This window comes from Mus musculus, chromosome 18 (genome assembly GCF_000001635.26).
Source record: "Mus musculus strain C57BL/6J chromosome 18, GRCm38.p6 C57BL/6J".
NCBI lineage: Eukaryota > Metazoa > Chordata > Mammalia > Rodentia > Muridae > Mus > Mus musculus.
This window is the reverse complement of record NC_000084.6, coordinates 22,458,485-22,474,838: the sequence shown is the minus strand read 5'-3', so window position 1 is coordinate 22,474,838 and position 16,354 is coordinate 22,458,485. Positions and strand designations below refer to the sequence as shown.

The window sequence follows — 16,354 nt, the reverse complement described above, 5'->3', positions numbered from 1 at the left end:
TTGTCTACTGATGGCTCCCTGGGAGGGGGGGGGGCTTTACAGGCCACACCTGTGACTATTCAAGAAGACACTAGAGAAACTTAGTGGGTTGGGCTACAAAACAGAGCAAAAGGTCATGATCATGGGGAAGAGACAGACCCATAGGGAAGACAGATGAGAAACATACAATAAAACAGATATGAAAGAGATAAGAAAATGTGAGGTGGTGAGAGTCACCAGAATGCATGACGTCGTGAGGGAAATTGTCAAAGAACAAATTTAAATAAATAAAAAAGAAAGGCCTTTGTGAAACAATATCTTTGGCTTCTCATGGGTGAGAGTGAGCTGCTCTTGCCAAGTGTAACAGCAAACAAAGGCCAGGGTCAAAGACAGGGTACACAGGCTTACTGCCAGAGGATCAGAAGGAAGAGAGAATGGCTGACCACAACGAGGGTAAGAACCTCTGTCCTCAATCCTCTGCCTTCACTTTTCCACCACAGCTCTTTATAAAACATGAGCCTATCCATGCCATACCTCCACTAAAATATCCTTGTCAAATTTAAGCTGCTTAGGGGTCCTGAGGTCTTTCTCAAGAGTTTCCCAATTCACCCTTGAGCTTCTGTGTCCTCACCTGATATCTCAACCTTCCTGGGCGCAGCTAGATATCTCTGCCTTCTCTGCCTTTGTGTACTGGGAGTGAGGAAGATGCTGAGGGGATATAGCATGAACTTGAAGTGCATTATCTGGTGTTCAACTTCTGACTCCCTTGATTATACTTGGAAGAAGTTAGATTGGTCTGGGTCTTGCCCTTGGTCTTGAGTTACATGCATAGGAACTGTGGATAAATGACACAGACCCTTTATTGCCAAGGTTAATGATTGCATATAGGGAAAGCTAGACACTGTGAGTGATCAGCACTATTGTTGACATACAGTGCTGCCTCTACTTAGATCATCCTCCAGGATTCTTTGGTACATGTCCTGATTCTTTCTAGATCTCTCTGCCCTCAGACCATAATTAGTTCCTTTAGGTCGCCAGAGCAGGGAAAAAAAAAAACCAACACCTCTACAGCCTGAGTCCAGGATGACAGGAAGTGTAAATTTTAAACATTATACTACCAGTGCTTAGCAGAGCATTTTACATAAATAAATATCAAATTAAAACTGTATGAATAATTATTTGAATTATATATCCTATTCCTACTCCAAAAATTATGATTGGCTTATGGCCAAATGATTCAACTTCACAAAAAAGCCTGTCAAGAGCCTGAAAATACAGCTCAGTGGTTGCACATCTGTCTCGCATGTGTGAGGCCCTGGGCTCAATAGCCAGCAACCCATATACTTAAGAGTTTGGTCAGTCAAGAGTGCCAACAAGCATAGACAGCTCATTCAAGTTGGATCATAAGAGGAGAGAAGATTGAAGCTACAGTTTATAAAAGCTGTAGCCAAGAGGGAGAAAACTGAAAAAAGAAAAAAGAAGGTACAGTAAGCCAGGACTAATAGTACAAAGTAGTATATGACTTGATGTGGTAAGAAGAATGCTTCCAGAACAGAATTCTGCAGAGAAAATCGTCTGTGGGGAGGGCCTCCCTGCAGAAGTGTTCAAGGGATCCAGCCTGCACTGGCCACAGAGGGACAGTATGGAGATTAGAGTCACCTTTCTTTTCTTTTCTTTTCTTTTCTTTTCTTTTCTTTTCTTTTCTTTTCTTTTCTTTTCTTTTCTTTCTTTCTTTCTTTCTTTCTTTCTTTCTTTCTTTCTTTCCTCCTCCTCCTCCTCCTCCTCCTCCTCCTCCTCCTCCTCCTCCTCCTTCTCTCTCTTTCTCTCTCTCTCTCTCTCTCTCTCTTTCTTTCTTTCTGCCACAGCTGTGGATCCCAATCAGAAAGCCGAAGGCCTCCTCTTTTGCTTCTGAATAATTCAGGTCTGAAGTTTAGTGTGTGTGTGTGTGTGTGTGTGTGTGTGTGTGTGTGTGTATGTGTGTGTGTGTGTGTGTGTGTGTGTGCATGTGTGTGTGTGTGCGTGTGTGTGTGTGCGTGTGCGTGTGTGTGTGTGTGTGTGTGTGTGTGTGTGTGTAGTGAGGTGAGGGGTCTGTGTGGCATAGCACAGAATTACAGGTTAATGCACAGTAAGGCAGCAGTAAATAGAAGCACTTGGACAGAAATGTCAATTTTGGGACTGGTGAAGAAGCACTTGCATGGGGTGTGTCCTGATGTGCATTTGGCTAGGAGAGAGAAGGAGCCTCAGAGAGGTGGGTGACTAGGTAGGGCCTGTCCTCTAGTCAGGGCCTGAATGTGATGAGGACTCATCCACACAGGAGAAGCTTACTGGCTGCCTATTGAGAGATGATGTCAAGTATTTAAATATATTAAGTGTAATGGAAGCCAATTTTTCTCAGAAGAATTAGAGAAGAGACAGGTTGAAAGAATAACACTAGAAGTGACCCACAACACATTAGATCAGGTTTGAATTCATTGTTTATAAGGTAGAAAGCAACATCTAGAGACAGATGTTGCTGTGTGCTGTGTACTGATTACAAACCAGATTCACTGTTCTCTACATGATGCTCATTGAAGCCAATACAGCCTTAAAGAACTGTGCACACACATGTGTAGGGGCATGTGCATTTTGTGACAACATCATAGACCTGGAAGAAGCAACACCCCAAGAGTGAAGAACACATCTTTCATGAAGTCTAGATTTCTGGGTTCCAAACTACACTAAAGAATATCCTGAGCCGGGCGGTGGTGGCGCACGCCTTTAATCCCAGCACTTGGGAGGCAGAGGCAGGCAGATTTCTGAGTTCGAGGCCAGCCTGGTTTACAGAGTGAGTTCCAGGGCAGCCAGGGCTACACAGAGAAACCCTGTCTTGAAAAAACAAAACAAAAGAAACAAACAAACAAAAAGAATATCCTGGTTTCTTGGTGAGACAGTTCATCCTGGACTGGTACCAAGAATGTACAAAAGAAGATCAGAATACCTTGACCTTGGTGTGCCTCATGGCAAAGAAGAGAGAGCTCAGGACAAGTCTTTGTGTGTAGGAGCCACCTTTAATGGTCTCCTGCTGCCTGGTGTGGGACAATCTAAGCATAATAACCTATTATAAACAAATATAAATTAGTAAGTGGATGTTTGAAGATTAACAAGATATTTACATGGCTAAAATTAACTTCCTAAAAATACTATTTAATTTCAAAGAGGGAAGGAGTAGCTTTTCATTAGTGAAATGGAGCAGCACCAGGCAAGGACACAGATTCATTCACCATCCTCCTCCCAAGGACCGTGATTTGATTCTGATCAGGAAAATACTATACCAACCCAGACTGGCTTACAGTCTTCAACGTTGTCATGGTAAGACTAATGTCCATTAGCAGCAACAACATTGAATAGAGTCACAGATCTTTACATGACCTCGTTGATCAAAGGGATCTTGCTGGGACTCGTGGCTAAATTTGGCTGGCTCTCAGATCACAAAGAAACCATTACTTCTAGTCTTTGGTATCCACTGCTTTACGCTTATGGAAAGGAAGGCTATAACTTCTGTGTTTTATCATACATACATATCATATGTCATGGTATTTTTATCAGCCTCCACTGGCCTCTACACTCCTCCTTGTCTCTCGCTACCCTTCTTCCTTTCCCTAAGTAGTTTTCTCTTTCTGTTTTTCTGTGGCACATATTCCACTATCTCTAATATCCTAATATATTTGGTGGGAAGAAGAGTAAATTGCTATGTCAGAAACACTGGGAAATGCAAGTTTAATAGGTTTTAGAAGTTTATGGCAGTTTTAGGAAACAGGAAGAGGAGGAGAGGGAGAATAAGAAGGAGGAAGAAGGGGAGGGAGAAAAAAAACAAGAGAACATTGTAGAAGGGTACAAACGGGGAGATAGAGGAGAGGACAAAGAGGAGGAAGAGGAAGAAGAGGAAGAGGAGGAGTGAGTGACAGCCCCTGAGGACTGCAGAGTCTCTGCTCTCATTTATTTATGAAACAAATCAGAGTAACGGAGGTCGAGGTGCCAATCTGAAGGTCAATCCAAAGACTAACTAGTTGGTCCTGATGTAGGATAGAAAGCCAGGGAAAGGACAGGCGTATGAAAAAGGCCAGGATTGAGCTCACATGGGGTTTATCACTGAGAACACATGTGAGAAGGGAAAGGAAGTCCCTTAACCCAGAGTCCAACTGAGACCTCTCATCGGCTGAAACAAGAACTCTAGCACGATTAACATCTGCCGCAAAGGCGGCCACGCAGAACTAAGATTCCTTTCCTATATAGATATTTATGCTAACGTGGCAATGACTCAGGCTTGAGGCTTGAGGCGCATGATTTAGGTCGGGCCTCACTTCTTATAGAGGTGCCCTGAGAATCTCAAACTTAATTTTGTTTAGAGTAAAGGTAAGTGATCTTTAAAGAGCCCTTTCATCTTATCAATTACTCAGGAGTTACTCAGTGATAAGACAGTGCTCAAAGTCCACCGCACTCCTGTCTATTCCTATGAATGACCACAGTGAAAGCAATGACCAGAGTTTCTGCTCTGTGTCCTGTTTTATTCTGAGCACAGCCTGCTTACATTCACATTACGGTATCTAGGTATCTTTAATACAATCCCCAACTCTTTCTAATAAACCAGCTAATTCTGAAGTCTTTTCACAGTCCACACCACAAAAATCCAGTTTTTCCAGAGTAAACGCTCTTAAAACTCCAGGGGAACCCCTTGGGCTGCTGTGGGTAGCAGTGGCGATCTGTGAAACTCAATTTACCCCCTCTTCTGAAGGTATAGTTAGTTATCTAGGAACCATTCATCCTGACTGTGCACCCTCAAACAAAACTTCTTAGAAAAAAACCTTCAAAGTGACTCTGACCCTAATATAAGCGTACAGCTTCATGGCAGGAGAACTGAAAGAGAACACCTTTCCAAGAGCAGGACTTCATTGACTCAATCCTGTCTGTGGCTTCCATTCTCTAGGCTAGAATCATGGTGTGATCCGAGTGCAGGTGAGCTCAGCAGGAGCCATGCGTGTGAATACGGAGAGAGATTCATTTTCTTCATGAAGGTGAGGCCAGAGGTAAAGGTCTTGATTAGAGTGAACCTACCACAAAGGGGCATATACTAAAAACCTCACCTCACTTACAAATCCACTTAGCCAAATAATGGGACAGCTCCTTCACAGTAACAATCTCAAGACCAGCAACCAAAGACATATGCTAATAAACTGACCCCTGTCACGTTAGCTACCTGAACCAATAAATCACTTTTAGGCTTTAGTCAGTTTTAGATGGATTTTCTGTTACCTGCTGTATAATATATGAAGAGTCACTTCAAATGTCCAATCAGATATAACACAGATATAATCAAACAATTAGCAGTAAATAATTCATGATTGGAGGCAAACTGGCCTCTGAACAGAGTGGAGAAAAGGCAGAACAGGGTGGAGAGCTTGTCTTCCCAGCAGCTGGCAGTAGCAAGAGGAGTGGAGAGATGCTGCTTTTGTATTTAAGGATGCAATCATGCAATGTCCTCCACTTTTCAGATATCTGAAGTTAAGGATCCTACAAGGTTGTTCTAGGCTAGTAAAAAGGAAGAAACTTGGAATATTTGGGGGAGAAAAACATGAGAGTTAGGAATTTCAAGCTTTGGGTGGAAGTTTTTAACCCAGTAAACCTCCCAGGGGTTTCATATAATTATGGCCCTTCCATGGGCTCAAATAAATAGATGCAACCAGAGCACATCCCCATGGCTTCCCTACTCCTGTTAGGCCAGGAAACTGGTGGTTGCAGCAATCTGGAATCTTATTAGCTATACCCAGACAGCAGTACCTTAGGCAGCTTGTATCAAGTCACCTGTACATTAGCCTCCCAGAGGACAGTGTAAAGCCCAGTTGGTTTAGAAGAGAAAGGAGAAAAGGAGAGGGAGATCAGAAGAAAGAAAGAAGGAATCGGAGAAGGCAGATTTCTCTCTTCCAAATGCTGACAAAGCCAATAGCAGGTGATATCCTTCCAAAGTCCTGAAGATGAAATCTCAGTTGTTTTAAGTGCTTTAAAGAACCCCACATCACAGGCAATCTGCCATTTAAACCTACTCATTATGGGTTGAAAATATGGATAGAATTCTGTCCTCTGTGTTTCTAAGTTTAATGGCCAAGGTCAGGCCACTATCTCTTATCCCCACAACTGCACTGTCTGCAGCCCAGTCCCCCTTGCCTCACTTCTCTGCCTGTCCTGTCAGTCACACACAGGGCTACTAGATCCTTAGGGGAAATACACATTGCAATTAGTTTATTAACCCTCTGGTCCTCCTCTAGGTCGAGGCACTAAAATATCTAAGTAAGTAATTGAACATGAGTTTTGCTTCTCATCTGAAAAATCTTGCATGGTTCCCACTGGTTCACACAAAGTTCCAAGAGCCTGTGTAGCCTGCAACCAGGTCTTGAAGTTTGCTGGGCAAAGTGCTCTCCTTCAGAGTGTCTTAGAATTTCTCTGGAGATGATATTAATCACACAGAAGGACTGGACCTTCCTGTGTGCAGTTTGTAATGTATGTTCTTTCTGAAAGATGCTCTTTACTTAAAAAGCACGGTCCAGTGCTTTCAGGCTTAGCTCCCTAATGCTTCCTTACTATAGAGCTATCTCTAATGCTGCATTGGATGGACTGCTTTCAGTTGCAATGATTTCAAAGGACTTTGTGCTTCTGTTTCGACACTTATGTGCCCCAGTCATCTTACTAAATTTAGTGTGCACCTATGCAGGCATTAATCTTATTCCCCAATTATAAAGAAAGCCACACAACTGATTCTCTCACAGTTTCTGCATTCATCAAGTAAACAACATCCAATGCATGCTTGGTAAGTATTTCTTGAATAAATAATCTCCCAAAGGGCTAGATGTTATTCAAGAATAGGTATTGTGCCAAATGTATTTATATTTCTTTCTTACAGTAGCTAAAAAAAATGGAGTAATAGAAACTGCTGCTGCAGTTTGAATAAAATATCAGGCTCACACCACGGTCTCTTGGGTTACTGCATCCTTGGGTAAATCTAGGACAATTTGTTATTTCTTCATTCCACTAGTATTTACTGATATGTAGCATCCCAGTGTAAACAAGATAAATCACATGCATGTCAACGTGTAGAAAACAACTGTACATGCCACTAAATGAATCTCCAGAGTGTTTCTTGACTCTTGAATTCTCAGTTAAACAAATAAAAACACTATCCATCGCTAGTCCCTATATCTTCCTTCAAAGGTTATGAAGCAAATCTGAAATTATATATATTTTAGGAGGAAGAGGAAAAGGATGAGGGCAAGAAAGAAGAAGAGGAAGAAGAGCAGGAAGAAGAGGAAAGGAGGAGCATGAGGGAGAGGATGAGAGTGATAACTATATTTTCATATTTAATTTCCCTGCCAATCCCTCTCAACCCCTCCATTCTTAAACGCTGGGAATTGATTCTTCCTGACCATCATATACTGATGACTCCTGCTTTCGCGTTCCCCAGGCCTGGGGTTCTTTCTCAGTACTGGGAAATTACTGTCTTAAACAACAGTGTTCTTCAAGTGACATGACAGTGAAGGGACACTCTTTGGGAAGTGGAAGCCTAGCAGTACGAGGTATGAATCTGGCAGAGGCAGGGGCGTGGATATGATAAGCAATATTACACATGTATATAAAAATGTCATAAGGAAACAAGCTTTTATCATTCTATAAGTCAGTATGAACTAGGAATGAGGTGGAAGGAAATGTTATCTAACAAAGTCAATTACATGAAAAAGTCTTTAAAAACTAGACTAGACTCTACTCAAAGACCTCAGTTTTCACAGCCTATAGCCCAGAAAAAAGTTCAGACCCTGTGATTTGATACTTAGAAATCTTCCAGAATGCATTCCTGGTGTCTTTACACAATCATTTCTACTGTTCTTCCTGTAATAGGAAGTCCCACCAGTCTCTCTATTTTTGTAATTCTGCATCTCCCTTCTCCTGGTATTTTTCTACCCATTTGATTCCAATTCTGCCTGCATCTGCAGGTTAAAGGAAGAATCGTAAGTTTGTCTCTGATATTTTCATTTGCATTTGTGCTTAGAAAAGCACTGTGGGCTTTTATTCATCTCAACTTGTCCATTTCTCTTTGTGCTTTGGTGATTTGTAAAAAGTACATGATCCAAGTAGAGTGTATTTAATCATTCATGACATAGGCATTGATTAAGAATTTACTGTCTACTATCATAAAGCTTCTAAAACCTATTAGATTTACCATAAAATATTATGAACATTTTTTGTTAAATAGTGGCAAACTCCCCAATGAAATGTATCTGTAGTCAAATTAATCTTTTTGGAAAGATGAATATATTAAAGAGCTATGTGAGAATTTTAACAAACTATTAGTTACCATAATGAAATTTATATAAAAAAGATGGAGAAGTTAGTAGAAATCTAAACCATTCAGAAAGCTATCAAAATTATACAGAGTAGTATAGAAAGAAGTATGAAATCAATGCTGCTTAATTCAATTCACAGATGGACCTAGAACATGTGAATTCATAAGCACACATATGCTAGTTAAACAATGAACTGAGAAATGCACAGTCTCAGAGTTTACTGAGATATGAATTACAAAACAATGAATATTTTATGCCAATAAAAAGAATCACAGAAAAATGTTTTAAAGATAGCATATAATAATTTTTGTGACATTTAATAAGAATTTATATGAAGAGTTTCCCCTTCTCTTCCCTGACAGAACAGTTTGGACATTGATTGATGCCTCCTTTTACATATCTCTATTTGTGTTTCTTTACTTTAAAGGCTTTCTAAAATTATATTTAGGACATCTGTAGTTATACCAGGAAGATAAAAGGTGATTATTTTTAGACATCATATTATTGATGACAGGCTTGCAGACAGAAAATGCAAACATAAATTTTAAATGCCTTTTGGAAAGAATCAGAGTAAAAACATTAACATAATTTCTCAGAAACCCTGGCTTTTTTTATTACCAAATTTCAATATTCCCTCCAGGCAAAGGAACAGCTACTTCAAAGATTTATTTGATAGTGAAATGTTTGATTTCTACTTTTTCTTTCCCAATGTGAGTTTTTATTCTACCAGTGTGTAGTGTGATTGGAATTTTGAATAGGCTCATTACTATGAATTTAAAAAATAATAGTTCTATTTTGGCAGACTAAAGAACTTAACCAACAGCAGCCATCACTAAACAGATTAAATAAATTATATACTACATTGCTCTGAGCAGTCCACTTAGACACCAGTAGCCTTGACAACGGACCAGCCACTGCTCTGTCTGGTAGAGACTGGGTGGAAAGTCACTTACCTGCCTGTCCACTTCTGGGAGCAGAAGCAGGAGATACTGCTGGAAATGCTGAGGGAAGGAGGCAAAGGTGTGCTTGTTGATTAGTGCCCTCAGGTTAGTGTTGACAAGAATAGAGCCAGGGGTTTCTATGTCAATGTCCTCAGCTTTGGTCCATTTCAAGTGTCCTGTAATGAATAAAGCAAGAGTTAGAGGAGTTTACTACAGAGAGAAGAAACACATACACTTGAACATGTGATCACTGAACATATATATCCAGTCATGTGTTTATTTCTACCACTTCTAAAATGATTTCTAGAGAAGAAACCAGAAAATATAATCTTCATTAGTAAAGTTTGTCTGCCTTAGTTATATTTCAATCAGTATTTATTTGAGTTAAATCAGTACCAGGGTGATTTATTTATTTTTTTATTGGTTTTGTTTTTCCACAACAGAATCTTACACTGCAATGCAGGCATGCCAGATGCTCACTTTGAATTCAAACTGGCCTTGAACTTGTGGCAATCCTCATGCCTAGGACTCCTGAGTTTGAGGTATAGGTAATTATAAATTGCAATGTATCAGAATTTCCAAAATATTTAGAAGCACAAATAAAGAAATTTTTGTATGTTCTCTAAAACTTAACTCCAATGATAGCAACATATTGTTAAATTAATTTTCTATCTTTTTCAGTGCTAGGCATTGAACACAGGGGGACTGAAGATGCTCAGCAAACTCTCTCCCACTGAGCTATATCTCTGTTCAGTACTCGTAATTTTAACAAACAGATGACAGAAATATCAACATTTATTTGAGTTAAATCAGTACCAGGATGATTTATTTATTTTTTATTGGTTTTGTTTTTCCACAACAGAATCTTACACTGCAATGCAGGCATGCCTGAAGCTCACTTTGAATTCAAACTGGCCTTGAACTTGTGGCAATCCTCATGCCTAGGACTCGTAATTTTTAACAAACAGATGACAGCAATATCAGTTGTGTGTTCCCACCACGTTTCAGGCAGTATAGTAAGAACAGATAGTTTTTATAAGATTTCCATTCAAGGTATATTTTTAGAATGATAATTTAATAAACAAATACTGATAAAAATTCCAGATGCAAGATCTGAGGGGCAAATATTCTGTTCCAAACCATTCCCCAATTCAAGGCACTCTGGTGTCCACTGCAATCCATGTGCAGGCTTCTTAACTGGCAATCAGAACAAATGAAACACACTCTAGGCATGGACAGCTGATATCTACAACAGGACGACTGTCTGGAACTTGAGCTACCTATGATTATAGAGTACACTTTGACTCAAAGGTACTTGTAGTCCAATGCCTGTGCTGCTGAATAAAGTTTTGCTAGAACACAACATCCCCAGTGCTTTCTAGATTGTTCTGTTCTACTTCTGTAACATGATGCTTAGAGAAGAGCTGTAGCAGAATGGTAGTGTAAGACTGCTACCATTTATTTACTGGTCATTTACAGAAAGCAAATGAACAATGTGCTGATCATTGTTTTAAATGATTAAAAACAAAAGTAAGACTTAAAGACAAAAATGCAAGTAATGTTTGTCAGTTGTGAGTCTCAGCATTAGTCAGGACTACAAAAAGTTCTCTGACAGAGGTTGAGAACAGAAATAATCTATGGGTATAAAGACAAGCATTTAGAAGGCAGTCTAATATTATGTTAATATAGCAAATAATAGTAGCAGCACCTATGACTACCCAGCCATAGGTGATTAGCACAACTGACAATACTACATGTGAATTCTGTTTTGTGGATTGGGCTGAAAAGCTACTGGCAATTGATGGCTGTTGAGAAGAAAGTTTTTGTGTTTGTTTTGTTTGTTTTGCTTTTTGCTTTCTTTCTTTTAATGGTTGTAACCATTAATAGGCTTTTAATGTTCCCATGGATGGCCTTAGAACCATATGTATGTAGGCAACACTAAGTATACTCAACAGGTTTAAAAGAGAGCCTACAAATTGGGAAGGCGAAGTGGTAGTAGTGTTGTATGGGGCACTTTGAAGGTAGATAGAAGGATCAGAATAAATTTAATCAAACAATGATACATATATTAAAATTCTCAAGGAATAAATTTAAAACTAAGAAATACAGGAACTCTTATACACAGTCAGAATGCTCATCTACAGTGGTTTAAGAATGTGGACGGCAGAGAAGCAATATCTAAAACCATTGAGGGTAATATGTTTAAAATAAGTGCTCTCAGCTAAAGCAAAACAGCAAATTTCATGAAAGATGTGTACTCATTCCAATTTCCATCTGAGTTGAAATCTGTCCAAACATCAAAAAAAAAAAGAATTCTTTGCAGCCATTTTGTCCAAGAAATAATCATCAGGAACAGCAATGGGATGCGTAAAAGCTTTGTAATAAGTAACAGACACAGTGTGGTATCCTCACAGGACCAAGAGAAGACAAAGACAAACTTAAAATTGCATCCTAGCTGGGATTTTCAAATGTCAACATCTAAGAATGTTTAAATATCCCAAAGAGAAATTCTATTCCTAAGAAAATCTTGCTCATCCAACTACTACAAGTTGTTATTGACCAAGAGTTTCTACCAAAGAAGGGAATAAACAACTGTAGCAGCAATGGTGAAGTAAAAGTTATATAATCATGGCTACTTCTATATAAGTGCTAATTGTTGAGAATAATGTCAAGAACTAATAGAAGTTAAAGCAACATAGAAATAAATTACATGTATGAATCTAAGAAGGTACATGGGAAATGAGAATATGAACAAAATGTGGTCACTGAGAATAATATTTTTAAAAACTCTATAAGTAGCCTCAGAAGAGCACAAAGCAAACACATTTCCAAATTAGTGCACAGAAGAGAAATAACAGCCGAAGAGCAGGCATTGAAGAAGGAAGAAAAATTAAAATTAAGACCAAGAAAGTCACAATCAACATAACCAAAATTTTATATTAGACTTAAAATGAAAAAAAAGTCCACATATCTACTCTTTTCAAGAGATAGTTAAAAATTCACCCAGATAAGTTGAAAAATATTTACTAATAACAGATTTAAAACAACAACAAAAAGAATAAAACTGACCATCTAGTCCATGTGTAAGAAATAATGACCTGAGCTTCTGAATACACAAGACAGCCTCAAAACATAAAGCTGAGAGAAATAAGAAAATAGACCATCCTCACAATGGTAGGAGACATCTCAATCGATGTGGCTAAAACCTAAATTATAAACTTAATTAAAAAGCACAGAAAGCTTTCACAAAGCAACACCCACACTCTTGCAATAAATTGAACACAGGGAACTGCACTAAGCTGTTAAATGCAGGCATTGTGCTATTTGTTATTCAAGAAATAGCAAGGGACTACACCACAACTGGATAGTGAGACTCACTAAATACTGATCTCACTAAATACTGATCTATTATCATAAACCACATCTTTCTGTCCAAAGGGAAAAAGTTTAACCATCCACCTATCTAGTGTATGTTTAGACGTTCCCAGGGCTCCATGGTACTTCAGAATTCAAAGTAAAATAATGCCAGTGTTTATAAAAATGCTTCTCAACTGATTTAATAATTAAATTTCCTATTTTAGAGTGGGAGAGAAAAAAAGTTTGAAAATTTATGAGTTTAAAGCCCAAGTCATGAATTAAAAAAAAATCAATCATTGAATAAAAATTCAACAAAAGAGTTAATTATATAAAAAATAAGTAGAGATCAATGTGTTAGAAAGAGTAATGATATCTATCAACATAAAAAATAGCTTTTTCTTAAAATTAAGCTAATGAAATCAGAAATTCCTGAGAAGAAACTGCATAAACATAAATAGTAATAAAAATAAAACAGGGACATGGTTCTTGATACATATCTCATTTAATGGGCAGATAAAATTAAAAGCATATTTTTAAAGGAAAAATAGAGTGTTTTGAATGTTTGATACTCACTAAATAAAGATAAACTGATTTGTTGTATGCACATATTTCTGTGTAGGGGGAGTAAGAATGTACGTGGGTGCATGTGTGCAGGTTAAGTGCATCTGTGGGTAGCTAGAGGTGACGCAGGGAGTCCTCGACTGCTCTCACCTAATTGTTCTAGGACAGAGTCTCTCAGTGAGGGAAAGAAATCAGTAATTGGCTAGACTCCACGACAGTGAGCCCCACAGATGCTTCTGGGAACAGGGATTACATGTGCACGCCTTCATGGCTAGCTTTTTACATGAGTGTTGGAAACCAAATTCAGGTCCTCAGGCTGGTGCAAGAAGTGTTATATCTACTCAGCCAAATCCCCAAGCCCTAAACTATGTTAAGTTGATAAATCTCCTAAGTTAACTTTAAGATAGAAACAAAGTTAAGCAAAAAGAAAATGTTGTCAGTAAGCTTTCTTTCACATACATATAATTAACAAAATATAAATAATTTAATAACTAATTTAATGTAGCTATAGATAACTCTACCTTTGTCCTGAACTCTCTTAACGAAAGGAGAAAAAGGGGAGGAGGAACCCCCACCATCCCCAGGGGCACACAGTCACTTATGACTAAATCAAATAAAGATGTGTGTCCAAACTGTCCACCTAAGACAAAGCTATGTTTTATAATTCTCGAGAAAAGACTGAACACATTAACTAAATTTGCTCTTACAGAGAATGTTTAATTCCATTGTAATTATCCTTACACATGTACTCTTAATTGGCTTAAGAACAATCCAATTATATATGATTGTCTTATCTCATTAAAGCCGGCGCTGAACATCTCCCTACAGTGCCCACAGAAGGAAGAGTATGAAGTCGCTTTAGTGCCTAATTCCCAGACACTTAGTCTAGAGAGTTGTGGCAGCAGAGACAGGCAGAGAAGACAGGTGAAGCCATAGTAAGACTACACTAGATGGTCCATTCCATGATAAAAGTCACGGGCATGTGTCCAGCCAAGTCCTCATAATTAGTCCTCTGTTGTAATGCATTCAAAGAGGTCTACAGCCACATCCCACCTTGATACATGCATTTGTGTATCAGGAGGAGTGTGCTGGCTTTCAGACTCATATTTCCTGGGAGGAACATACACAATAAGTAGGTGTCAAATATTCCAAGAAAGAGAAAGACACAGGGAGGAAACACACACACTCAAAATCAATTCTAGTGTACCCTATGTCTAAATAAACCTCAAAACAGCCTCTGAGGAGAAAGGTCCTTTTTCAAAGAGTATAGTTTTACAGAAAACACTATAATTGGTGACAAAAGTAGAGTAAGAAAAACTCCAAACCAACAAAGCCTATATAAATGAACTGTATGAATAATCTAATGGGGAGCTATGAACCCAGTGAATGAGGTGCCAGGGTTTAAGAAGTACAGGCCTTATAACCAAACCTTTAGTAGTCAGTTCTTCCCTTTTCGTATGTAGGTTCCCAGGACTGAACCATCCTTTGCAAAAGGCTTCTTGATTTGCTCAGCCATCTTGATGGCCCAGATTTTCATAGTTCTAATGACTTTGGGGAGCTACAGATAAATCTTAAGGCAGTGTTTAACCCTCCCTTCCTCCCTCCCTCCCTCCCTCCCTTCCTTCCAAGCTATGTCTAATTGATAACCACTCCAAAAGGAAAACTCAGTTCTCTCCAACAGAGATACAAACCCCTCGAGGCCAGACTCCATGCCCATCAGTGGATGACCAACACAAAACAAACTCACTGGCAGTTTCTTTATCTTATAAGGTTTTGACAGAGCAAAAAGAAAAAAAGATCATTAAACCTTATGGTCTCTTTCATACATGTTATAGCTTCTGATTTTGTGTTTTGAGCAGTTCCTGTGTGTAAGAACAAGTGTGTCTTCTGCTATTTATTTGGCTCTTTTTGTTCCACTCATTTGTATGTTTTGTCCTAATTCCAATTTGTTTTGTTTTATTTTATTGTAATTCTGTAAATACCTGTCTGGTAACAGAGAGGATGTGGATTCCTATGAGAGGCGAGCAGAGAGAAATCTTGCAGGAGTTGGGGGAGGGAAAACCATAATCAAGATATATTGTCTGAAAAAAATCTATTTTTAATGAAAGAATGAAAAAATCTTCTATTTCTTATTTATCTTAAAATTATTTATAGTTAGTACTTTTAATTAAAATAGAGTCTTGGTATATATAGTCTCTGGAAAAATAGGTAGTATTAAGCAATGCCAAATAACCTTCAGAAAACACTAATAATATTTTGAATGAGATATAGAATTATTATCCAATTTTCAATTTTACTTTCTGCATAAATTTATTTTTTAAAATATGGAACATTTTCTAAAATCAGCAGAGTTTTAGTTCTTTATTACAAAAAGTTAAACAAAAAACATAATGTTGGAATGAATCCCAGACTTTGGGCTCAATGAGGACATTATTAAAACTCCCTCAGAGACATCCACTAAAAGCTTGGGCTTGTTTAGCAAACAGTTTTAAACTCCTACTGTGTGACTGGGTAGGAGGTAACAATTAAAAACTGGTTTAGGTCAGTGACCCTGAATTTAAGCACTTATGTTTTAGCTATGGGGAAGATGTCAGAAATTAAGAACCACAAAGGAGAGAAAGGATAAAACCCAACGTGTAAGATAGGCCAGCTGGAGCACACTCCATAGAATATGATATTGGTAGATGAACATGATTTCATCTTGGGGCAGCCAAAGAGAACTGGGTGACAGTAACCACACACCCAGGTTCACTGATTCCACCTGTGATAGACTACTATGATACATGCCATGCTGAAGAGGGTGGCATAAGTGTAAGGGGGTGAATGTTTCCACTGGTTCACCTGCGAACCCCAAACGCCCCTGAAATTGTTTATTAATTAAAAGAAACACAAAAGAAGCAGCAAGAGAGAGTTCTATGCAGTGACTTGATTTAGTGGGTACCAAGGCAGTAAGCTGACATGTTACCGTAGTCTCCGAAGACTCACAGGAGAGGCTAGAAGTGAATGTATCCTTTGCTGAGACAGGGAAAGGACATTTGTTAGCCTACCATGGACTGTCCCAATCAGCATCAAGGCCCACAACACTGAAACAGCTCTTGCAGATACTGATAACACTTAGCTCAAAGTATATCAGACGCCTGTTCTCTACCA

General features: G+C 38.6%; 1 protein-coding gene across 13 annotated transcripts in view; it reads right to left on the bottom strand.

Moving 5' to 3' along the window:
* Asxl3 (additional sex combs like 3, transcriptional regulator) overlaps positions 1-16,354 on the bottom strand; it is a 186,151-nt gene that overhangs the window by 55,389 nt on the left and 114,408 nt on the right. For all 13 annotated transcript variants that reach the window (XM_006525739.3, XM_006525740.2, XM_030250369.1 and 10 more), the window contains one exon: positions 9,299-9,462. In XM_006525739.3, coding sequence (XP_006525802.1) covers positions 9,299-9,462 — 164 coding nt within the window. The remainder of the gene's footprint in view (positions 1-9,298; positions 9,463-16,354) is intronic.